This window comes from Pollicipes pollicipes, unplaced genomic scaffold (genome assembly GCF_011947565.3).
Source record: "Pollicipes pollicipes isolate AB1234 unplaced genomic scaffold, Ppol_2.1 Scaffold_3087;HRSCAF=3621_pilon_pilon_pilon, whole genome shotgun sequence".
Taxonomy (NCBI): domain Eukaryota; kingdom Metazoa; phylum Arthropoda; class Thecostraca; order Pollicipedomorpha; family Pollicipedidae; genus Pollicipes; species Pollicipes pollicipes.
The window spans coordinates 46,168,299-46,194,727 of record NW_023596225.1 but is presented as its reverse complement, the minus strand read 5'-3'; the positions used below and the strand labels follow the sequence as shown (position 1 = coordinate 46,194,727).

Sequence of the window (26,429 nt, the reverse complement as noted above, 5' to 3'; positions counted from 1 at the left end):
CACAAGCCTGCTTACGGCCATCCCACCTCGGCATACAAGCCTGCTGCGTACGATTCTTCCCCCGTCTACAAGGCTGCTGCCACAGCACACAGGCCTGCAACGTACTCGGCATGAGCGATGCCCGGTAAATGCACGCACGAATATGGTCTTATGATTACGATAATTTAGAAATATATCAATAAACCTGCTGCTCAGGCATTTGTGCTGATATCGATGGTACGCAGTTCATCTCCTTAGGCTTCATGTACATGCTGTTGACTGTGGCGTAAGCGTCGCACCATCATCACACCAACGAACCAACTTTGCACTTTATTGGAGTGAGCGCCGACTCCAAGCCGATTTGCCACTAAAATGATAAGCTTTTCTAGTCGGATGAAACCACTACGAAGGCAATACCATGTTTTGAAAGCACATACACATTCCAAGCGGCTGTAATATTGCCACGTGTTTAAGCTGTCTCTGCCGCCACGCAGTGCGACTATAAACTCTTTGTTGTAAGTATAATTTGCAAAAGAGTACAGCATGAATCTGGTAAAACGAATTACTGCACGAAGCAAAACAACCAGTAACCGGAGCAAGATCCATGGTCAGTGCAGTGAACCTATCAATATGCCGTTTAAAAGCACGGACCAAATGTCAAGGGTATAAATCGAGAGCAAAGATTTGGAATCGAAATGAACAGGCAAGCATTCATCATCCTCTTTCTACATTCCCCGTCGTCTTTCCATTCTATCGTGCTGTTGTGATCTGTTACACTTGTCTTTTATGGATGACAAGCTCCAAGCCGCATCATACTCCTATAAACCCAGCTATTGTCTCGTTTCTAGCACTTTCTTCATTATAATTTACCATATTTCACTCTGCCTTCTCTTTACCCATCGTTCCTAGCCATCGCTTCATTTATCATCGCGGCGGGCGTGGTTCATAGCCAGCAGTGTGGGAACTTTAGACCACTTATCACTCCTCATGACTTCTCTGCGCTCTACAGAACTACCATTTTCTTTAGACATATTTTTCAACACAATATGCTAAGAGCTTCCTGTCCACTCGGAAATGCAGTTTGATTTACCCTACACCCCGTGGTACTCCAAACGCATATCGTGACCAAAAGTGGTCTGTTTCAAAGCTGTATTGAAACGATTGAGATGGACCCATACCGATTCATACAGCTGAACACTAACGCTGAGAAAAGTAGTTGGTCACTTCATACATCCTGAAAGTTTGTTTAGTTCGAAAAAATAAAACACGTGTTTTGTCACATGGGCACATGTATTTTTAATCCTGTATGTCAAGGAGATAGCATTTGGGTACTTTGTGTCCATCGCAGTATTGGCCGGGAGCTCGCATATGTACCCATGACATTAATTTAGGACAGGAGCGTTTCAACTGCTCGAGGAATTATCTTTTGAGTCATTCTGTACCTCAAGGAGATCATTTGTAAGTTGTTAAGTGCATTAGCGGGGAACGTTGCTCACATGGGAAAGACTGTAGTATTAGCCTCATTCCTCGGATAAAAACCAGGACAACTTGACTATATCTCCATTTCCTAGTTTCTCCGAGGAATAAGGCTGACACTTCTGTCTTATCAAGGAGATCATGCCAAGCTATGTTGTGCACATCACAACGTTGACGGGGAATTTCCGTGTGCACCCACGGCACTGATGTAGAGTAGGAGCCTTTTGCCAGGAAGGGGCGCAATTTGATTGCAGTGACTAAGAGCAAAAATGGCTTCATCACAAGACATCCAATGTCAGCATGGTAAGTACTATCCACGAAAGCCGTGATCGCTCGCGTCATATTACCTCACATGAATGATGCAAGCTGATATTTTTCATCAGGCACGACACGAAATTTACGATATGGTATCGTGACATATTGTAGTTTGCAACAATAGATCCAGACACGTAATCAGCATGTCAACACGCTCGCACTAATGGCGGTGCCTGGTAATGTGTCTGTGGTACATGCTGCAGGTAAAGGCGCCAGGAAGATGTCAGAAATCAGCAACGGCAGAATCGGGACAATGGCCAAACTGAAAGCATGCCCATCTCTGTAGCAGTAGATCTTATGTGTCTGTTCCATCATGTGTGGTACATTGTCCTCATAGATTTAAACCTCTAGTGTTTTTGACAGAACTGCCATAAACAGCTTTATCCTCATGTGCTGAAAGGACCAGGTCTTTCGTGATAACAGGACCATGAGAATTGCATGAAAAGTGGGATCGTGATGAGCACCACGGCTGGGCTGTGATTCCATGGTTCTTCATGCATTTCCATATCCACTCTTAAGACAGTGAAGGTTCGTGTTAGTCAGCTGGCTTTTCCGCCCACTACGATACTCGAGGTGCAATGCTGATCATTTTGCATGTTCTTCTGTACTCATCTTACACAGTCAGTTGTGCTATGTCATTGATTTATACGGTAAGCTAATGTTTCGATTTTCCATATTTATTCCGAAGCCTCACCGCGCGACGTCCCAGCTTGGTGCCACGGATCTGGGTAGAGCGGTAGGCGCCCGTGGCTGCTGCAACTGAGACGGGTCAGCGGCCGCAGGGTCACCGCGTGCGGAGACAGGCGTGACCAACAGGGAGTGGCCGTGAGAGCCCAGCTGATGGTCCATCGCCAAACGGTCGCATGTGGAGGGATCGGACCGTGACCTCAGGCCATCAGCGGCTTGGAGCTCGCGCTTAAAAGCGAAGGCTTTGTAGAGAAGGTATCAGTTTCACTGCAATCTCCGCCACCAAAGCGTGTAGCATGAAGGTGCGAATTAATGTTTCAACTAAAACTACGATATTGGTCGCTATGGTGGCCACCTTTTGAGTGCAAACAAAATGAATGATATGTATGATTCAGACTATCAATCATGTTTACAGGAACTACACAGCTATTAAAAGCTTGTCAAAAGCACTTAAAGATGCGATATCGGTTCCGATCAGGAATGCATTTCAGTATGTATAGCAGACTAGATTTTTGCCTCCAGGCCTTAGTCGTCGTCGCCGCACTGGCCGCCGCCGCCGCCGCTGCACCGGCTCCCGACTCCCCGTCATACCACCCGGAGTACCAGTACAAGGAGGAGGCCAAGCCGTTCGCCTACGACTACGCCGTCAACGACCACTACACCGGAGCCAACTTCGCCAAGAAGGAGGAGAGCGATGGCCACAACACCCAGGGATATTACTCAGTGGCTCTGCCCGACGGACGTGTCCAGCACGTCAAGTACGTCGCCGACAACTACGGCGGTTACAACGCTGAGGTCACCTACGAGGGAGAGGCCCAGTACCCCGAGTACCCACCCCGCCCCTGCCTACAAGGCTGCTGCCCCGGCTTACAAACCTGCTACTGTTCACAATTCTTCCCCTGTCTACAAGGTTGCTGCCCTGCCATACAAGCCTGCAACGTACTCGGCATGAGGGATGCCCAGTGAATGTATGCACGAATGTGGTCTTGTGATTATAATTATTCATAAATATGTCAATAAAACAGCTGCTCAGACGTCCATGTTGTTATTGTTGGTACGCGGTCCATCTCATTAGGCTATATGCACATACTGTTGATGGTGGCGTAAGCGTCACACCATCATCACACCACCGCACCCGATCTACACTTTATCTGAGCGATCAATAACCCCCCTCCGATTCTCCACGTATTGGTTTAGTTTTCGTAGTCAGGGAAACGGTTGCTGCGTTAACTTGACGTCACTGTTCAGTCTGGCTACACCCGGCTGGCGTTCGCGGCATATTAACCTTTTCAACGAGTTATTGGCAAGGGTCAACACTGTTAAAAGTGGATTTGTCGCACGATCACTCGCTGTTTACAATTTTTTTTCAGTATTCTTCAACTGACGTTTTCTTCCAACAAAATTATTCCAATCTTATTGCTTAGGTTCGCCGGCACGCGTCGAACATTCTCTTGATGACTTGATGTGCGACTGTGTGTAATGTGTGTGTGTGTGTGTGTGTGTGTGTGTGTGTGTGTGTGTGTGTGTGTGTGTGTGTGTGTGTGTGTGTGTGTGTGTGTGTGTGTGTGTGTGTGCACGCGCGCGCGCACGCGCGCTGGGTTAGGGTTTTTGCTGGTGTGTGAATTATAAAATCGTATCTTGTAAATTCTGCTGCTTCCAGAATAGGGCTTTTGTCTGTGGAATGATCACGTACAAAATAAACCAATAACCAAACCACAATAACAGCAATACCGAGCATTGAACATATATACACATCCCAAGCAAATGGAATACTGCAGCTTCCTTGATCTGTCGCCGACCGCCACGCTGCGCGACTACGAATTCTTTGTTGTAAAAATTATTGGCAAAAGACTGTAGCCCTCAATCTGGTACAAAGAATTCGTCCGCGAAACGGAATGAACAGTGACCGGAGTGAAATGTGTGGCTTATGCAGTGAACCTACGAATATTTGAAATCACAACTAGATGTGGAGAGCGGTGTTGAGAGCGACACATTGGAAAGAAAATGATCAAGCCATCGCTTATCCATCATCATTCGCATTTTTCGTCCAAAATTATAATCCTGATGTGATTTGGCCTTTTTTCTAGAACACATGTGAAGGGCTTCCTGTTCAATCAGAAAAAAACAGTTTGATATATCCGTCTCCTCCTCGCACCCAATACGCTTTTCGTAGCCAAAATTGGTCTGATGCAAAGCTATATTGAATCGATGGGCATGGACCAATAACTATTCATACAGATAAACACAAACGCTCAGAAGTGTAGTTGGTCACTCCATACACCCTGAAAGTTTGCTCACATCGGAAAAATGTAAAAAGGCATTGCCACCCGCCGACCCATCTTGAGTTGAACTATATGACCCAATCTTAACGTCGACGGCCTGACCTGGCCGCCGTTCAAAACCTATTCCGCTAAAAATTGGTGGCGGGGAGAAGACATTTCCCGAGCGTGTGTTAATGTTTGGCAACTGGGCGAAGAAAACTACAGCTGATGGGTTGGGGACCTTGAGTTAGCAATGATCTAACACACGGCTGGCGTGGTGTGGCCGTGGTATGCTATATCTAATAAGTTATCCTAAAAAAATAGATTTTCAGCTGGCTGACGCTGTGCAAAGTTTGACGCAATATCGAGTATGGGCGCGATGGAATCTTCACAACCTTCAAAAAGCGACAAAAGGCTATGTTTTTCAATGGCAAGCGGAAAAGGAGACCTGGCACCCTCCACATCCGCCTTTCACCACTTGTAGCGCCGGTCCGGAGGGTCTGTGAGATCTCTCCTATGCGCGGCATCCCTTGCTTTGTTCCCGATCACAGCGTGACGGTGACGCAGATTATTACAATTCCTTCACTTGGTATAGATGATCTGTGGACCGTTTTTTCACACCTTGCCAGGGGATCAGGGAGGTAAGGCCTGGATGGATTGGATAATACCAGGCTGAATCCATACCGATCTTGGTAGCATCCGATCTCAAGTAACAAATGTGATACATTGTCCTCGCAGTTTTCAACCTCTAGTGGTTTTTCCAGAACTGCTACAAACAGCTTGATCCTCTTGTGCTAAAAAAAACAAGGCCTTTGGTAATGACAGGACAATGAAAATTGCAGGGAAAACGGAATCACGGTAGGCATGATGCCTGAGCAGCGAGTCAATGGTTCTTCATGAAATCCCGCATTCACTGTTTTTACTTCCGCACACACGGTATCCACAGGAAGTGACGATTTATGCCAATCAGCTGGCTTTTTCCGCCCACTTTCAGACTTGAGGTGAATTTTTGATGATTCTACATGTTCTTCCTACACTGCACAGTGAGTTGTGCCGGGCAGCTTGCCCTTTGTATCAGACGGGCCGCAGGGCTATTCAGAAACGGTTCTTGCAGATATCACATGCCATGTATTTCGCATTGCAACTAATCACGCTCGGTTATTGGTTTCTATGTTAAGCTACCGTTTCGATCTTCAACATCCATTCCCAAACCTCTGCGCGCGACGTCCTAGCTCGGTGTCATGGGTCTGGGTAGAGCGGTAAGCGCCCGAGGCTGCTCCAACTGAGACGGGTCAGCGGCCGCAGGGTCGCCGCGTGCGGGAGAGGCGTGACCAACAGGGAGTGGCCGTGAGAGCCCAGCTGACGGTCCATCGCCAAACGGTCGCATGCGGAGGGATCGGACCGTGACCTCAGGCCATCAGCGGCTTGGAGCTGGCGCTTAAAAACGAAGACATTGTGCAGAAGGTATCAGTCGCACTGCATTCTCCGCCATCAAAGCTTGTAGCATGACGGTATGCACCAGAGGTTCAACTAGAAGTACGGTATTGGTCGCTATGGTGGTCATCTCATCTGCATTTGCATGCATACAAAGTGAATGAGATTTCAAATTCAGGCTATGGATCATAAGTACAGGAGCAATCTAGTTACGAGGAACTTCTCAAAAGCACTTCAAGACACGATATCAGTCCCGATCAGGAATGCATTTCAGTGGGTATAACGGACTGCATTTCCACCTTCAGGTCTTCGTCGTCGTCGCCACCCTGGCCGCCGCCGTCGCCGCTGCACCGGCTCCCGATTCCCCGTCATACCACCCGGAGTACCAGTACAAGGAGGAGGCCAAGCCGTTCGCATACGACTACGCCGTCAGCGACCACTACACGGGCACCAACTTCGTCAAGAAGGAGGAGAACGACGGCCACAACACCCAGGGATATTACTCGGTGGCTCTGCCAGACGGCCGCATCCAGCACGTCAAGTACGTCGCCGACAAGTACGGTGGCTTCAACGCCGAGGTCACCTACGAGGGAGAGGCCCAGTACCCCGAGTACCACCCCGCTCCTGCCTACAAGGCTGCTGCTCCGGCCTACAAGTCTGCTGCCAATGTTTACAAGCCCGCAAACAGGGCCGCTACTCTCGTCCATCAGCCAGCCGTCACCGCTGCCTATCAGCCCACTTTTCTGTCCTACAAGGCTACCACTCCAGCCTACAAGCGCACCTTTAAGCCTGCTGCCCCAACATACGGGACAGCTGCCCCTGCTTACCAGGCAACTGCACCTGTTTACCAGACCACTGCCCGGGCCCATCAGCCTGACTTGAAGTCTGCTGCCCCCGCGTACACTGCTCTTTCTCTTTCCTACCCCCCTGCCCTCCCGGCCTACGCATCTGCTGCCCTGGCCTACACATCTGCTGCCCCGGCCTATACAACTGCTACCCCGGCGTACACATCTGCTGCCCCGGCCTATACATCTGCTGCCCCGGCCTACACATCTGCTGCCCGGACCTACACATCTGTTGTCCCGGTAGACAAACCAGAGGCCTCTCCGCACAAGTCCTCGACCTCTGCCTACAAGTCCTCTCATAAGACGGCTGCCCCGAGCTTTAAGCCGGGTGTGACGTATTAGGAACGAGCAAGTTGTGTTGGCGTTTTGAAGCTGTGCGTTGTGATGTGACTTTATGCGATGTATATAGAGAGAACGTTTTGTTAAAACAGAGCTTTTCTCGAAGCTGGTCTTTTCTGTTGGCATGCATATGTCAACAAGCAATGCATTCTGGGAAGATGACACAGCCGTGGTCTGTGGTATATGATAATACTGGCGGTGCCGTATTCCAGAAGTCCTGTAGCGCACGTTGCAGGACGCAAACAATATTTGGATGAGCTTGTCCGCAGTGGTGATGCTGGACATTGGTAGACTTTTGAGAGAATACTTACAACATCGTTGTCCTTGATAGGGAGGCAGTGTTTGGGGTCACACTCGTTAAAAGAAATGCATATTCGGACCACCTTAATCAGATGGCTTACTGCCCCGCTGATCGAACCTAAATCATTTGAAGGGTGGGTTCAGCCCGTGTATACTATCTGTTTATCATGTCCACAGTGTCGCCGATCATTCGTGCAAGGTGTTCCGCTCCGTTACGTGGAGCACCTGCACCCATTCCGTGGGTGTAGGTGCTCTTCTAATATACTTGGATGGGATTTGAAAAGGTCATCTGTCAGTTGCACTGGCAGATCATTAGTCGGCCCATTAGCAGGCCATCAGTCAGTCACACTAGCAGGTCATTACTCAGTCACACCAGCGGGTCATCAGTCAGTTATGCTGTCAGGTTATGAGTCAGTCACATTAGCAGGTCATTAGCCTCTGGAATCTTAAGATTCTGAGCTCTCTGTTATCGCAGCATGATGACGCAGAGGAAAAGTGACTATTTCGCGGTACGCTGCACTTCGACGATGATATTCACGAATACCATGGCGCAAAAAGTTGTATGTATCCAACGTATGAATGACATCTACGCCAACCTTTCCAGTCACGATAATCGACGCACAGTACAGACCAGCAGCACCGAAGCTCTTCACAGACCAGCGTAGGCGACGCGGGGGCCACATCCGCCGGAAACAAGCAGACAGTGGTCGGTTTATTTGTCGCGTGCGACCACCAGCTCAGCTCGGCTCGGCATCGAGGTTGTCCGCCGGCGCACAAGGAGCCGCAGGGGCGATGGCAGTGACGCGTGACGACAAACCTCCTCGACAGCACCGAACGTCTGAGGCGAGCTGGCACCGGCGAGGCGCGCCAGAGGCCGCCGACCTACCCGAGGCGGCTCGAGCGGCGGAGCTCGGACCGAGCTGTCGCGGCGCCGGCGCAGCGCACCTCCTAAACAGAAGCACCAGGGAGTGGATTGAGCGTGAGGCGCCGAGCACGACGGGACATCGGCTCTAAATGGACCATAGCATATTTCGATGCGCAGCATCTAAATTGGCCTCACAACACGTTTGCTGGCGATCTGGTGCAACTTCGCAAAGCATGTTTTACTTGACTCCCCAGCCAGCATGGCATTGCTTCAATATATTTCAGGAGAAGAAAGACAACTGCGGCTTTTGCAAGTGGGGGCGAAAATATCTCGCGAGTTTTTACAGTAGGTGCCATGACTGTGTGACCCACTCAGACATCGATAGCCACATAACCACATAACATGACAACTTGACCGCTCGTGGCGCTGAAAACGTAGTGTACTTGCTTGGCACGGCTTAGGCGTCGTCCGACAACGAGGAAGAAGATGTGTTCAGCACTTGGACTGTCGCGGGTCAGAGGTGTTTAATAAGACAATATGCTGATTGTCCGATATCAGGAAGTTTAAGTGTGATGCTTTCATTGTACACCGCATGTAGTGATGACAGAAACTTTTTCCAGGCAAGCATTTTGAATTTCTCTACAATGATGCTGAAAATTTAAGAAGCCTGCAACCATGAAGCTCTGTAAGTATCAACAATCCACCAAAGAAAGTTGCTTAATTGTCATTATAAATGTTGTTGTCGTTATCGTCGGTTTATAAAGATATTTGTCCCAGTCAGATGACATCTGGATCAGGTGGAAGGCGTGGGATTGCCTTCGTCAAGATCGCATGACTCGAACGAATCTTTTTATTCACGTACCGCAAGGCAAGAGACGAAAATCATCAGACGAAAACCTAAAGGTACACAAATAGGAGCCCGTTGTAACCCCGTTATTAGTATGTCGCAGGCTTGTATGCCGGAGCGGCACTGCCGTAAGCAGACTTATGGACAGGCTTGTAGGCCGGAGCGGCAGCCTTATAGGCAGGTGCAGAAACCTTGTAGGCAGGGGCAGGGTGGTACTCGGGGTACTGGGCTTCTCCCTCGTAGGTGACATCAGCGTTGTAGCCGCCGTAGTTGTCGACGACGTACTTGACGTGCTGGACACGGCCGTCGGGAAGAGCCACCGAGTAATATCCCTGGGTGTTATGGCCATCGCTCTCCTCCTTCTTGGCGAAGTTGGTGCCGGTGTAGTGGTCGTTGACGGCATAGTCGTAAGCAAACGGCTTGGCCTCCTCCTTGTACTGGGGCTCCGGGTGGTAAGAGGCCGGCTTGTAGGAGGGGGCCGGGTGGTAGGGGGACGGAGCGGGCTTGTAGCCCGGCGTCTCCGGTGCCGGGGCGGCGGAGGCGACAGCCAGCACGGCGGCAATGACGAAGCCCTGCAATGCCGTAGAAGATGTATGACGGATCAAGCGGTCATTTTAGTGACGCAGTTTTGCTACGATATATCTTACAACCTCACCCTCTGTGCAATGCATGTCACATCGCTAAGGCCAGAGTGTACATGGCTTGAAATAAACTGTCTAGTAACCAGCAGGCATCATATCCATGACATTATTCCAGTACATACCTGCATGGTGTGTTCTGATGGCTGGGTGTGCTGTACAAGTGGTGTCTGCTCTCTTGATGCTTTCGCTTTTATAGGTCGGCCGCTAACCACTGATAGACGGTCACGGTCAGATACCAGTGAACGGACGTCTCCAACGGTGTCACCGGCTGCGCTGACGAATTCGCACGGTATTTCTTGTACACGCCCACTTCTAAGGAGCTTACCATAATGTGACGCATAATGTACATGGGCAGATCGTTTAATTTTTGCAGGTGAGGTAGAAGATATATGGTAAAGAAAGTATATTTTATGACGCAGCAGGATCATATCCATCTTTTTTGGCAACACTCTGAAAGCTAAGCAGTCATACCAAGAGCCTAGAAGCATTTGTATGAGCACTTTACTTTTTGCTCCCATCCCCAACTGACAGCTGTTCTGACTGCGATCCAGTCACGTTTGGTCCCATCGAATTGCAACCCATCGCTTCATTTTTGATCGTTTTCATCCGAAAGTAGTTATAAAGTGGGTTAAATTTATGGAGAAATCAGAATTTGCGAGTATAGCTATGATATGAAGGTAGGAGAATGGATATCTGAGATTGGTCATGTCATTAAGATGTCCTCCTATAGGTCATTTCTAACAGAAGCGCAGGCGGCAACGGAAACAGGCCGTCCAATCATCTGCGTGTTTATATATCCTTGGTTTCCAACTGTTTTCAAGAGTTGGTTAAGCTTTCAGTTAACTTTTACAGACATGAACCGTGTCCTGTTCAAATGTGTGGATGTCACACTTATCGGCATACGCCATTTTCAACTGCGGATTATGTTCCCATCGGAACGATGTGCAATAAGAGAAGTAAAACCGTGCGTGTCCGTGTGAAGTAAAGAGAAGTAAAACCGTGCGTGTCTGTAAAAGCGTGTCAGTCTTAGCTGTTAAGACTGCTAAGACTGCCCTGCATTTGAACAAGTGACAAGCATCATGCTATGCACTATGCTCCTAAAAATAAAACTTTGACCTGGATTATTTAGGTCAACGACCTATTTTGACCTATAAAAGGTATATGGAAGATATATAATACCGTTCCTGTTATCAATAAGTTCAATATTAGCACCAGAAACCACGCCATAGAGCAAGCACTGGAGTAATAAAGCAGGTTGGTTTTCACCTCGGTCTCACATTCATACCTGACCCTAGGTCGATAAAACTTGTTCATTCAATTGTTGTGCTGTCTAAGAAAGTATCTCAGAGATATATGGCTGTGCCTAACACTCCGTTGTTGCATCAGATTGAATGATTCTTTAGAAATTGACTTCGCCGAAGCCATGGCCTGAATTTGATCTGCCGTAGATCGGCCACCTTACAACGTATATCCCATTTTTTGTTGTCAGGCAATTTACTATCACATTGTCTACAGCCATCAAAACTTTGCGCGGCTTCACCGTGCCGTTCGGAAGCCATTTCGAAGAACCTTTTGAGCGGTCAAGTTGACCCCTACCCGAATACGTATAAAAACACGTGAAGACAACGACGAAATTTGGGCATTTTTGCGAGTGGAAACGAAAATGTCTCGAGAAACTTCACAGCGGGCACTATGACCCTATGACCCAACCGAACACCCAGAGCCTATTTTCCACCTAACGTGGCAGCTTGATCTCCTGGCGACATTGTAAACGTAGTGTACTTATTTAGCACAACTTGGGGGTCGCTATAACAACAAGGGACAGCATTTTCTCAGCATTCAGACGGTTGCGGGTCAGAGGCGTTTTATATGACCATGTGCTGATATTCACATGTCAAGCAGTTTCGGCGTAATGATTTTACAGGACATCCCCTGTATTCACAATGGACAGTTTCCTTTTGGAAAAATATGTTGAAATATTCTACAATTTACCGAAAATTGTACAAGGTTGCAAAGATAACGCGCTCTAAGCACTAGCCATCCATGACATTACAAACCTAGTTGTTTTAAATAGCATTGTGGTTTTGAGCTTCGGTTCATGCGAACGTCTTTTCTCACAGCCGGATGAGAGACATTTTGACGAAAAACGTAGGATTACCTCCGTCAAAACCGCGCGACTCGGACAATTTTTTGTATTTACGTAACGCAGCTCAAGACACGACAATCATCATCATGAAATTATTAATGGATTTAACTGAATAACCGCTCTCATCCCGTGACCTGCACGTCGCAGGCTCATATGCCGGAGCCGAATTGCTATAAGCAGGCCAAGCAGGCATACCACAACTTTGGAGGCTTGCGTCCGGACCACAAGGCATAAGCACCTCATTGTATTGAAGTGCAAACGGCGAGAAATCATCACAACTCAAAATTCGTAAACTTCCATGGTCTTCATGAACTTCCATGGAGATGGTCGTCCTCACTGTTTGGCTAGTATGCCAGAGGCTTGTGTGCCGGGGTGGAATGGCTGTACGCATGTTGGTGAACAGCCTTGTAGACCGGAGCAGCAGCCCTATAGGCAGCAGCGGGGTGGTAGTCGGGGTACTGGGCCTCTCCCTCGTATGTGACCTCAGCGTTGTAGCCGCCCTAGTTGTCGGCGACGTACTTGACGTCCTGGACACGCCGTCGGGCAGAGCCACCGAGTAATATCCCTGGGTGTTGTGGCCATCGCTCTCATCCTTCTTGGCAAAGTCGGTGCCTGTGTAGTGATTGCTGACAGCGTAGTCGTAGGCAAACGGCTTGGCCTCCTCCTTATACTGGGGCTCCGGGTGGTAAGAGGCCGGCTTGCAGGAAGGGGCCAGGTGGTAGGGGGCCGGAGCGGGCTTGTAGCCCGGCGTCTCCGGTGCCGGGGCGGCGGCGGCGACAGCCAGCACGGCGGCAACGACGAGGACCTGCAATGTAGTAGAGAATATGTGATATATCAAGCGGTTACTTTAATGACGCAGGTTTGATGCGAAGTGTCAGTGCAATTTCAGTCACATCGCAAATCCCAGAGTGCACTTGGTGTGAAATGAACTGTCTCATAGCCAACAGGACACCATATCAATGATATTATTCCAGCCCTCACCTGCATGGTGTGTTCTGAAGGCCGGGTGTACAGTGCAAGTGGTGTCTGCTCCCTTGGTGCTTTCGCTTTTATAGGTCGGCCGCTAACCACTGATAGACGGTTATGGTCAGATTTCAGTGAACGGACGCCTCCAACGGTGTCACCGGCTGCGCTGACGAATTCGCACGGAATTCCTGGTACACGCCCACCGGTTTTTGCAAGTGGGGGTGAAAATATCTTGCGAGCCTTTACGGTAGGCGCCATGACTGCGTGACCCACGCGGTCATCGAGAGCCACATAATCACATAACATGACAACCTGACCGCCCGTGGCGCTGAAAACGTAGTGTACTTGCTTGGCACAGTTTAAGCGTCGTCCAACAACGAGGAAGAAGATGTGTTCAGCACTTAGACTGTCGCGGGTCAGAGGTGTTTAATAAGACAATATGCTGATTGCCCGATATCAGGAAGTTTAAGTGTGATGCTTTCATTGTACACCGCATGTAGTGATGACAGAATCTTTTTCCGGCAAGCTTATTTTGAATTTCTCTACAATGATGCCAAGAATTTAAGAAGCCTGCAAACATGAAGCGCTGTAAGCATCAGCAATCCACCAAAGAAAATTGCTTAATTGTCATTATAAATGTTGTCCTCATCGTCGGTTTACAAATATATTTGTCACAGTCGGATGACATCTGGATCAGATGGAAGGCGCGGGATTGCCTCCGTCAAAATCACATAACTCGAACGAATCTTTGTATTCATGTACCGCAAGGCAAGGTACGAAAATAATCACGACGAAAACCTAAAGGTAGACAAATAGGCACCCGTTCTAACCCCGTTATTAGTATGTCGCAGGCTTGTATGCCGGAGCGGCATTGCCGTAAGCAGACTTTTGGACAGGCCTGTAGGCCGGAGCGGCAGCCTTATAGGCAGGTGCAGAAACCTTGTAGGCAGGGGCAGGGTGGTACTGGGGGTACTGGGCTTCTCCCTCGTAGGTGACATCAGCGTTGTAGCCGCTGTAGTTGTCGACAACGTAATTGACGTGCTGGACACGGCCGTCGGGCAGAGACACCGAGTAATATCCCTGGGTGCTGTGACCATCGCTCTCCTCCTTCTTGGCGAAGTTGGTGCCGGTGTAGTGGTCGTTGACGGCGTAGTCGTAAGCAAACGGCTTGGCCTCCTCCTTGTACTGGGGCTCTGGATGGTAAGAGGCCGGCTTGTACGCGGGGGCCGGGCGGTAAGGGGCCGGAGCGGGCTTGTAGCCCGGCGTCGCCGGTGCCGGGGCGGCGGCGGCGACAGCCAGAAGGGCGGCAACGACGAGGACCTGCAATGCCGTAGAGGATGTAGGACGGATCAAGCGGTCATTTTAGTGACGCAGTTTTGCTACGATATATCTCACAACCTCACCCTCTGTGCAATGCATGTCACATAGCTAAGGCCGGAGTGTACATGGCTTGAAATAAACTGTCTAGTAACCAGCAGGCATCATATCCATGACATTATTCCAGTACACACCCGCATGTTGTGTTCCGATCTGGGTATGCTGTACAAGTGGTGTCTGCTCTCTTGGTGCTTTCGCTTTTATAGGTCGGCCGCTAACCACTGATAGAAGGTCACGGTCAGATTCCAGTGAACGGACGTCTCCAACGGTGTCACCGGCTGCCCTGACCAATTCGCACGGAATTCCTTGTACACGCCCACCTCTAAGGAGTTGACCATAATGTGATGCATGATGTATATGGGCAGATCGTTTAATTTTTGCAGGTGAGGTAGAAGATATATGGTAAATTAAGCATATTTTATGACGCAGCAGGTTCACGTCGATCTTTTTTGACAACACTTTGAAGGCTAAGCAGTCATACCAAGAGCCTAGAAGCATTTGTATGAGCAATTTACTCTTCGCTCCCATCCCCAACTCACAGCTGTTCTGACCGCGATCCAGTCACGTTTGGTCCCATCGAATTGCAGCCCATCGCTTCATTTTTGGTCGTTTTTCATCCAAAAGTAGATATAAAGTGGGTTAAATTTATGGAGAAATCAGAATTTGCGAGTATAGGTATGGTATGAGGGTAGGCGAATGGATATCTGAGATCGGCCATGTCATTAAGATGTCCTCCTACAGATCATTTCTAACAGAAGCGCTGGCGGCGACGGAAACAGGCCGTCCAATCATCTGCGTGTTTATATATCCTTGGTTTCCAACTGTTTTCAAGAGTTGGTTAAGCTTTCAGTTAACTTTTACAGACATGAACCGTGTCTTGTTCAAATGTGTGGATGTCACACTTATCGGCATAGGCCATTTTCAACTGCGGATTATGTTCCCAATTACATAACTAGACTTGAGATGACAAAATCCTGATGTGTTGAAAGCGAAATCTTAGTTCAACCCAAGGATTCTTGTTAAAAGCCTTCTTAGCTCAGTCATTCTATGGTGTTCAAGTATTGGCACGAAGGTAAGCCAGGTTTCTAATAAAAGGGAAATCAAATTTAAACCCAACTTAAATGTTTTAACGCAACAGACATATCATCATTAAAAAATTACATCAAATTTCAACAACTTCCTAGACTAATTAACGTTATGACATGAGTTTAAAGGTGACGTAGCAAAATAAGTTCTGTAGATGCATCAAAAACTGATGTCATTACCGTTTCTTAAAAACTCTGAGAACTGTGCAAAGAAATTGGTAAGGAGGCGTTAAAAAGTGTTGACAGAAAGGTCTAATGGAAAAGGTGGAAGCAAGATGAGAAGGAATACAGCTTAGTTATATCACATCTCCATCGGAACGATGTGCAATAAGAGAAGTAAAACCGTGCGTGTCCGTGTGAAGTAAAGAGAAGTAAAACCGTGCGTGTCTGTGAAAGCGTGTCAGTCTTAGCTGTTAAGACTGCCAAGACTGCCTTGCATTTGAACAAGTGATAAGCATCACGCTATGCACTATGCTCCTAAAAATAAAACTTTGACCTGGATCATTTAGGTCAACGACCTATTTTGACCTATAAAAGGTATATGGAAGATATATAATACCGTTCCTGTTATCAATAAGTTTAATATTAGCACCAGAAACCACGCCATACAGCAAGCATTTGAGTAATAAAGCAGGTTGGTTTTCACCTCGGTCTCACATTCATACCTGACCCTAGGTCGATAAAACTTGTTCATTCAATTGTTGTGCTGTCTAAGAAAGTATCTCAGAGATATATGGCTGTGCCTAACACTCCGTTATTGCATCAGATTGAATGATTCTTTAGAAATTGACTTCGCTGAAGCCATGGCCTGAACGTGATCTGCCGTAGATCGGCCACCTTACAACGTATATCCCATTTTTTGTTGTCAGGCAATTTACTATCACATTGTCTACAGCCATCAAAACTTTGCGCGGCTTCACCGTGCCGTTCGGAAGCCATTTCGAGGAACCTTTTGAGCGGTCAATTTGACCCCTACCCGAATACGTGTAAAAACACTTGAAGACAACGACGAAATTTGGGCATTTTTGCGAGTGGAAACGAAAATGTCTCGAGAAACTTCACAGCGGGCACTATGACCCTATGACCCAACCGAACACCCAGAGCCTATTTTCCACCTAACGTGGCAGCTTGATCTCCTGGCGACACTGTAAACGTAGTGTACTTATTTAGCACAACTTGGGGTCGCTATAACAACAAGGGACAGCATCTTCTCAGCATTCAGACAGTTGCGGGTCAGAGGCGTTTTATATGACCATGTGCTGATATTCACATGTCAAGCAGTTTCGGCGTAATGATTTTACAGGACATCCCCTGTATTCACAAAAGACAGTTTCCTTTTGGAAAAATATGTTGAAATATTCTACAATTTACCGAAAATTGTACAAGGTTGCAAAGATAACGCGCTCTAAGCACTAGCCATCCATGACAGGACAAACCTAGTGGTGTTAAATAGCATTGTGGTTTCAAGCTTCGGTTCATGCGAACGTCTTTTCTCACAGCCGGAAGAGAGACATTGTGACGAAAAACCTAGGACTACCTCCGTCAAAACCGCGCGACTCGGACGAATCTCTGTATTTATGTAACGCAGCTCAAGAAACGACAATCATCTTCACGAATTTATTAATGGATTTAAATGAATAACCGCTCTCATGCTGTGACTAGTACGTCGCAGACTCATGCGCCGAAGCGGAATTGCTATAAGCAGGCCAAGCAGGCATATCATATCTTTGGAGTCTTGTCTCCAGACCACAAGGCTTAAGCGCCTCATTGTATTGAAGTGCAAACGACGAGAAATCATCACAACTCAAAATTAATGAACTTTCACAGATGGTCGTTCTCACTGTTTGGCTAGTATGCCAGAGGCTTGTGTGCCTGGGCGGAATGGCTGTACGCAGGTTTGTGAACAGCCCTGTACACCGGAGCGGCAGCCTTGTAGGCAGGAGCGGGGTGGTACTGGGGGTACTGGGCCTCCCCCTCGTAGCTGACCTCAGCGTTGTAGCCGCCGTAGTTGTCGGCGACGTACTTGACGTCCTGGACACGGCCGTCGGGCAGAGCCACCGAGTAATATCCCTGGGTGTTGTGGCCATGGCTCTCATCCTTCTTGGCAAAGTCGGTGCCTCTGTAGTGATTGTTGACAGCGTAGTCGTAGGCAAACGGCTTGGCCTCCTCCTTATACTGGGGCTGCGGATGGTAAGAGGCCGGCTTGTAGGAAGGGGCCGGGTGGTAGGGGGCCGGAGCGGGCTTGTAGCCCGGCGCCTCCGGTGCCGGGGCGGCGGCGGCGACGGCCAGCACGGCGGCAACGACGAGGACCTGCAATGTAGTAGAGAATGTGTGATATATCAAGCGGTTACTTTAATGACACAGGTTTGATGCGAAGTATCTGTGCAATTTCAGTCACATCGCGAATCCCAGAGTGCACTTGGTGTGAAATGAACTGTCTCATAGCCAACAGGACACCATATCAATGGTATTATTCCAGCCCTCACCTGCATGGTGTGTTCTGAAGGCCGGGTGTGCAGTGCAAGTGGTGTCTGCTCCCTTGGTGCTTTCGCTTTTATTGGTCGGCCGCTAGCTACTGATAGGCGGTTATGGTCAGATTTCAGTGAACGGACGCCTCCAACGGTGTCACCGGCTGCGCTGACGAATTCGCACGGAATTCCTGGTACACGCCCACCGGTTTTTGCAAGTGGGGGCGAAAATATCTTGCGAGCCTTAACGGTAGTCGTCATGACTCCGTAACCCACGCTGACATCGAGAGCCACATAACCAAACAACATGACAACTTGACCGCCCGTGGCGCTGGAAACGAAGTGTACTTGCTTGGCACGGTTTAGGCGTCGTCCAGCAACGAGGTAGAAGATGTGTTCAGCCCTTAGGCGGTCGCGGGTCAGAGGTGTTTAATAAGACAATGTGCTGGTTGCCCCATATCAGTAAGTTTTAGTGTGATGCTTTCATAGCACACCGCTTGTAGTGATGACAGAAACTTTTTCATACAAGCTTATGTTGAATTTCTCTACAATGTCAACGAAAATGTACGAAGTCTGCAAACATGAAGCGCTGTAATCATCAGCAGTCCGCCAAAGAACATTGCTTACTTGTCATTATAAATGTTGCTGTTGTCGCTAGCGTCGGTTTACAAAAAAAAAATTGTCAGAGTCGGATGACATCTGGATCAGGTGGAAGGCGTGGGATTGCCTCCGTCAAAACCGCATACCTCGAACGAATCTTTTATTCACGTACCGCAAGGCAAGAAACGAAAATCATCATGACGAAAACCTAAATGTACACAACTAAGCACCTGTTCTAACCCCGTTACTAGTATGTCGCAGGCGGGGCGGCATTGCTGTACGCAGACTTAAGGACAGGCTTGTATGCTGGGTCGGCAGCCTTATAGGCAGGTGCAGAAACCTTGTAGGCAGGGGTGGGGTGGTATTGTGGGTACTGGGCCTCTCCCTCATAGGTGACATCAGCGTTGTAGCCGCCGTAGTTGTCGACGACGTACTTGACGTGCTGGACACGGCCGTCGGGCAGAGCCACCGAGTAATATCCCTGGGTGTTGTGGCCATCGCTCTCCTCCTTCTTGGCGAAGTTGGTGCCGGTGTAGTGGTCGTTGACGGCGTAGTCGTAAGCAAACGGCTTGGCCTCCTCCTCGTACTGGGGCCCCGGGTGGTAAGACGCCGGCTTGTAGGAGGGGGCCGGGTGGTAGGGGGCCGGAGTGGGCTTGTAGCCCGGCGTCTCCAGTGCCGGGGCGGCGGCGGCGACGGCCAGGACGACGGCAATGACGAAGCCCTGCAATGCCGTACAGGATATATGACGGATCAGGCGGTCATTTTAGTGACGCAGTTTTGCTACGATATATCTCACAACCTCACCCTCGGTGCAATGCATGTCGCATCGCTAAGTCAAGAATGTACATGGCTTTAAATAAACTCTAGTAACCAGCAGGCATCATATCAATGGTATGATTCCAGTACAAACCTGCATGTTGTGCTCCGACAGCTGTGTGTACAGTGCAAGTGATGTCTGCTCCCTTGGTGCTTTCGCTTTTATAGGTCGGCCGCTAACCACTGATAGAAGGTCACGGTCAGATTCCAGTGAACAGATGCCTCCAACGGTGTCACCGGCTGCCCTGACAAATTCGCACGGAATTCCTTGTACATGCCCACCTCTAAGGAGTTGACCATAATGTGATGCATGATGTATATGGGCAGATCGTTTGATTTTTGCAGGTGAGTTAGAAGATATATGGCAAAGGATGTGTATTTCATGATGCAGCAGTTTCATGTCGACCTTTTTTGGTAATACCCTGAACCCTAAGCAATCATGCCAACAACCCAGAACTATTTGTATGAGCACTTTATTCTTCCCTCTCATCTCCAGCTGACAGCTGTTCCGACCGAGATCCAGTCGCGTTTTGGTCCATGGGATCACAACCCATCACGTCAGTTTTGGTGTCATCACCCGGGTATGGCGGGTAGTTCAGAATTTGGGAGCATAGGTGTGGTATGAATGTAGGAGAATGGATATCTGAGATCGGTCATGTCATCAAGATGTCCTCCTACAGAGCATTTCTAGCCAAAGCGCCGGCGGGAACGGAAATTGGCCGTCCAAACAGCTGTGGATATATGTATCCTTGGATTTGAAATGTTTTTAAGAGCTATGTAAGCTTTCAGTTGACTTTCACGGACATGAACCGTGTCCTGTTCAAACGTATGGATGCCACACTTATCGGCCTACGTCATTTTCAACTGCGGATTATGTTCCCAATTACATAACTATGCCTTAGGTAACAATATCCTGATGTGATGTAAGCGACATCTTAGTTCTACCCAAAAATTCTAGTTCAAAGTCTTATCTCAGGCATTTCATGGTGTTCAAGTTTTTCGCACGAGGGTAGACCATGCTTCTAATAAAAGGTTAATCAAACTTAAACGCAACTGAAATGTTTTGACGCGATAGACGTTTATCATGAAAAAGTTCACATCAAATTCCCACAGCTTGGTAGATTAATTAACGTTATGGCATGAGTTGAAAGGTGACAGTAAAATAAGTTCTTAAGATGTATCAAAAACTGATGTCTTACCATCTCTTAAAAAACTTTAGGAAATGTGCAAAGAAGTTGGTGAGGAAGCGGTTAGAAAGTGTTGATGGAAATGTTTACTGGAAAAGATGGAAGCAAGATGAGAAAAAATATACCTTACTTCTGTCATATCTACATCGGAACAATACGTAATAAGAGAGGTAAAACTATATGGTGACTTTCACCCCATCTTCGTTTAACGTCAGCGTGACGTCGCTGGTGCCTAGACTTCGATGCATGTCATGACGCACGTCAGGACGCTAGTCTCCGCACGTCACGCTGAGAGGCAAACGGAAACCAGACACTTTCGTGCGGATAGTGAAAAGACCAATTGAGAATGTGCATATGACCAGCAAGCCAGTAACGTAGAAGTTTGTGGCAGATATGACGCCAGGACGTGCAAGCCCATATGGCAAGCTGTTACAATGCAATGGCACAAGAAGTGGAGGCACCAGTTTTATTCCCATTGGGGTAGCAGGAACATCGGGCTACCTTCATACTTAGAACGAATAAACGTGGTGGCAGACATAGGTGACCAGCGGACCGACTGCGTCGAACTCATCGGCCAGTTTGATGAACTACGTGACAACCTGAAGGGGCAAGCTATTACAATGCAGTTCGAATTTGCATGGCCTCGAGCCCTGTGGATGGGACGCCGTCAGTGATGTGAGGAAGTGGTAAGCGCGGCGAGTCTATTGTCTGCTGTATTTTGTTTTGTCTGCTCTAAGTGCGCCAGATACATTGGCGGCAAGTGCGGTGCGTTGTGGAAGATACTCCATATGCTTTTTGTATGTATAGACGTGCGGTATTTTTACCAGATAAGTGTCGGTCTGTGCAGGACACGTTTTGACTTGCACGTAGTTAGGTAAGGTGGATGACATTTTGTATTGGTAGGGTACTTGCCTACCTGCCTAAACCTGTGACGTTCATAGAGACATAGGTGGTGACGCATCATCTGGCTGAACTTGGCTCCTATGGTAAACGTATGACGTCATAAGGCAAATGGCAAACAGCCAGATTGCGCTGCCGTTTGCATGTCTCACAACTAACGCTTGCACCAAAATTTCCTCACCTAAACAAACGACGCCATCGTTACGGCAAGCAGAAGTACATAAGTGAGTCACTTTCCGCTATAGTGGCACACCTCTGGCAAGGCAACTCTGGTAAAGACTCTAATGACGTAAAAACGGTCTGCAACATATTCAAAAGATGACGCATAAAGGAGCATATTTACTGAATAATGAAATTGTGCTATTTACAGCAGTCCTTTGCCCTTCGACGCATAACAACACTTACAAATGAGTTTTACCATTATAACTGGTGCCCACCTCAATATCTTCAGATGTGGAACAGTTGTTTTAAGGGGCACAAAATCGCATGTCAGGAGTGGTGCGTGTATGAGGTAGTGACTACGGGTCCATGTCAGTCCGTGGCGGCACCAGCACGGTCGATAGCAAACACGTGGGGGCAGTCTGTTCAGTGAGGTAATGACCGTGGCCTTCCATCAATGGTTGGCGGCCGGCCTATAAAAGCGAAAGTACTGCAGAAGCAGGCATCAGTTGCACTGCACACTCGGCCACCAAAACACAGCATGCAGGCACGTGCTTGAACTATGTGGTTGATGTGGCAATTTGTCCCGTGCTACACATTTTTCCATCAAATGTATCATGGTCGGAAAATAATAAAGATGGTGGAATCAACGACTCATTGATAACATGTCTTCTATGACATTGCAGGTTCTCGTCGTTGCCGCCGTGCTGGCTGTTGCAGCTGCCGCCCCAGCTCCGGAGGCACCGGTGTACAAGTCCGCCCCGGCCTACAAGACGACCTCTTACCACCCGGAGCCCCAGTACACGCAGGGGGCTAAGCCTTTCTCCTATGACTACGCCGTCAATGACCACTACACCGGTACCAACTTCGCCAAGAAGGAGGAGAGCGATGGCCACAACATCCAGGGATATTACTCGGTGGCTCTGCCCGACGGCCGTGTCCAGCACGTCAAGTACATCGCTGACAACTACGGCGGCTACAACGCTGAGGTCACCTACGAGGGAGAAGCCCAGTACCCCGAGTACCATCCCGCCCCTGCCTACGAGGCTGTTGCTCCGGTTCACAAGCCTGTCTTCAATTCTGCTTACAGCTCTCCCGTGCCGCCATACAAGTCTGCGGCATATTAATCAAATACTGAGAACGACCGCCTATTTAAGCGAATACACGTTTTGTTATGATGTCTTCTAAATGGTTGTATTTGAATACAATGTGCTACTCAGACTTTCTTGTTGTCTCTGAAGGCAAGCAGTTATTCTCGTTGGGGTAGATGTATAACTACATGTGTTTGATGGTGGCGTAGCCTTCGCACGATCCGCAGAGTTCCACAGCCACTTTGTTGCAGCAAGTGGTGATCTCTGGCTGTTTCACCACGAAAGCCCGTCGTTCCGAGAGCCCCTCCTCCATCGCTTACAAGGCTGCAGCTCCGGATCACAAGACTGTCCAGAAGTATGCTTGCAGTTTTCCCGTTTTTGCACAGAAGCCTGCGGAAAGCTGTGGAATCCTCAAGAATGCTGAAAACACCCTGCTGTTTAATCGCAGGAGTGCTAAGCTATGATATTGTTGTGACCTGAACTGTCTTATGTGAAGCTTTAAAAAAAATGCTCAGACCATGGGATTTTATCACAAGCAAGCATGCCTTTTCCAGGGTGGGAGTTATAGTGACTCGCACAGAAGTGTTTGTTTTCACGCTTTCACCAGTCTTTCATGAAAGCCGTAATCGTGTGATGTGAGTTGGAAGATGAGGGGACAAGAACACCTAGCTTATGACGCAGCAGGTTTGTATCGATTTGGGACTATGCACCAGAACAACTTATACTTTTTTGCGTCTCCAGCTGACAGCTCGCGTCCCAGCCCCCCCCCCCCCCCCCCCCCCTCCCTCCTCCCCTGCCCCAGCATATCACATCCGATTCGTGCATTTTTGGTCGCTTTTCATTCAATAGGAATTATAAAGTGGGTTAAATCTAAGGAGAATTCATGAGTTTGGAACGTAGGGACGGTATTTAGGTATGAAAATGAATATCTGAGTTTCGTCATGTCACCAAGATATCTCCCCACGTAGCATTCGTTAGAAAAGCACAGGCGGAACGAAAACTGATCGTCGAGGCAGATGCATGAATATGTACTCTCGGTGTTGAAATGTTTCTAAGCTGATTAAGACACTTCTTGAATTTTACAGACACAAATTGTGTCCTTCCCAAACGCATCAATGTCACACATATCAGCATACGTCGTATTAACTGTGGATTTTGTTGCCACATGCAGCATCAGGCTTAAAATGACCATACCCGGATGTGACGTTAGAGAAATACTGGTTCTTCCAAATAATTATACTTCAAAGCCTTCTTAGCTCAGACATTCCATGGTATACATATTTTGGGCATATCGGTAAGTCATGTTATCAATAAAGAGAAAATATAATTTAAACGCGTGTTAAATGTGCTAACGTCCCAGAGATATTGTCATCCTACTGTTGATAGCAAATTTCGACCGTTTCTTACATTAGTTTAGGCTACGAAATACGATGAAATGTGACGTTACACAGCCAACCGTTAAGAAATGGAATTACCAACTGATGTCATGATTCACTTTTGAAAGTTTGTAAGGTGGGCCGCGCAATTTGGTTAGCGAGCGCGTTAAAAGGGTATTGATGGAAGCGCCCTTGCCGGCAATGTTTGTATCCAGTTGGGAATAAGCATAACCAGCTTAGAACATATGTATACAGGAACGATGGCAGGATAAGAGAGGTAAAGCCCCCCGATGATTTTCGTTTCATCCTCGCTCGCTGTCAGCGTGACGTCACTGGTGACAAGCCTTTAAAGCGCTGGGCCGCAAGGCCCCGGACGTAATGTTGAAGGGCAAAGGGAAGCTAGAAATATTCATACAGATAGTGAGCAAGCCGTTGAATGAACGTGCACGTAACTAGCAAGCCAGTGACGTAGGATTTTGTGGCGAATATGATGGTAGGCCTTGCAAGCACATGCAACTATTTATCAAAGTTCACTGGCGTGAAAAGTGAAGACTCATACATCAGTCTAAGGCGCAATGGGACGGCAGGGACACCTGGCTGTCTTCACAAAAAAGAGCGAAAAAAACTTAGTGGCAGACGTATGCGGCGAGCGAGACGAATGCGCATAAATGCGCAACTGGCTGGATCTGGCTTCTCTGACGAACGCGTGACGTCATAAGGTAATTGGCAAACAGCCAGATTGCGCTGCCGATTGCATGCTTTGATCACCAGCCGCGTCATCGTTGGCCGCGTTTTGTGATGATTTACACTGGCGTTTAGCTATCTTAAAGTTATGACAGAAATGCTGGTGATAACCCAAGAATTGAAGAATTGCACCGCAAACGAACTACCAATGCAAATAAAAGACATGACATCATTGAAGAATGTACAATCACGGCACCTTGAACACGGCAACTGTGGTGAAGACTTTGATGACATAAAATGGCCCATGACGTAATCAAAGGATGACGAGCATAATAGCATGCTTTCTAAGTAAAAAATCGTGTTATTTATAGTAGTGTTTTGCCCTTCAAAGGGAGATCACCCTAGCCAGCGAGCTTTCACCATCAAGTTTGATTCCAGCCTCAATATCGTGGGCCGCGTTTCATGATGAATTACACAGGCGTTTGGGTTTCTTAAAGTTATGACAGAAATGAGGCTGATAATTCATTATTGGAAGACTTGCACCGTGACCAAAAATGCCAATGCAAGTTAAATACATGATATCACCGAAGAATTAACAATCACAACGCGAAAAACGTGCAATACACAAACAACTAACGCTTGTAACGACAATTTCACGGCATAAACAAACGACGTAATCTTTTTCGCACGTAAAAGCACACAAGTGAGTCACTCTTTGTTTTACTGACACCTTGAATACGGCAACTCTGGTGGAGAATTTGATGATGTAAATACGGCTCACGACGTAATCAAACGGTGGCGTATTGAGAAGTACTCTTTTTAAGCAATGGATCGTGTTGCTTATAGCAGTCTTTTGCCTTTTAAGCGTGACAATCCTAACTATAAATGGGAGCAACTATCGCATGGCAGGAGTGGCGCATGCATATGGGTGTGGCCATGGCTCCGTACCAATCCACAGTGACACCAGCACAGACGATGGCAAGGCATGGGGGCAGTCTGTTCAGTCAGGTAATGACCGTGGCCTTCTATCAGTGTATGGCGGGCCGACCTATAAAAGCGAATGTACTGCAGTAGCAGGCACCCGTTGCATTGTGCACTCGGCCACCAAGACACAGCATGCAGGCTGTTGGCTTGAAGTATATTGTTGATGTAGCAATTTGTCTGATGCTAGAGATTTGTTAGGCAAATGCCATCGTGGTTGGTAATAACAAAGATCTGGAATGAACGACTCAATTGATAACTTATCTTCTACGGCATTGCAGGTCATTTTCGTTGCCGCCGTGTGCTGGCTGTTGCAGCTGCCGCCCCAGCCCCGGATACACCGGTGTACAAGCCCGCCCCGGCCTACAAGCCGGCCTCTTACCATCCGCAGCCCCAGTACAAGGAGGAGTCCAAGCCTTTTCGCTTACGATTACGATCGTCAGCGACCACTACAACGGCACCAACTGCACAACTTCGCCAAGAAGGAGTAGAGGGATGGCCACAACACCCAGGATATATTCGGTGGCTCTTGCCCGACGGCCGTGTCCAGCACGTCAAGTACGTCGCCGACACTACGGCGGCTACAACGCTGAGGTCACCTACG

General features: G+C 48.1%; 2 protein-coding genes across 2 annotated transcripts in view; both read right to left on the bottom strand.

Moving 5' to 3' along the window:
- Window positions 1-14,816, bottom strand: part of LOC119090264 (cuticle protein 19.8-like) — a 40,579-nt gene extending 25,763 nt beyond the window's left edge. The window contains exons 1-2 of the mRNA XM_037213048.1: window positions 14,799-14,816; window positions 14,000-14,421 (exon numbers count right to left, since the gene is read on the bottom strand). Coding sequence (XP_037068943.1) covers window positions 14,000-14,421; window positions 14,799-14,816 — 440 coding nt within the window. The remainder of the gene's footprint in view (window positions 1-13,999; window positions 14,422-14,798) is intronic.
- Window positions 14,817-17,771: 2,955 nt separating this feature from the next.
- Window positions 17,772-26,429, bottom strand: part of LOC119090263 (adhesive plaque matrix protein-like) — a gene marked incomplete at its 3' end in the record, with an annotated part of 38,764 nt that continues 30,106 nt past the window's right edge. The window contains exons 3-4 of the mRNA XM_037213047.1: window positions 18,960-19,261; window positions 17,772-17,819 (exon numbers count right to left, since the gene is read on the bottom strand). Coding sequence (XP_037068942.1) covers window positions 17,772-17,819; window positions 18,960-19,261 — 350 coding nt within the window. The remainder of the gene's footprint in view (window positions 17,820-18,959; window positions 19,262-26,429) is intronic.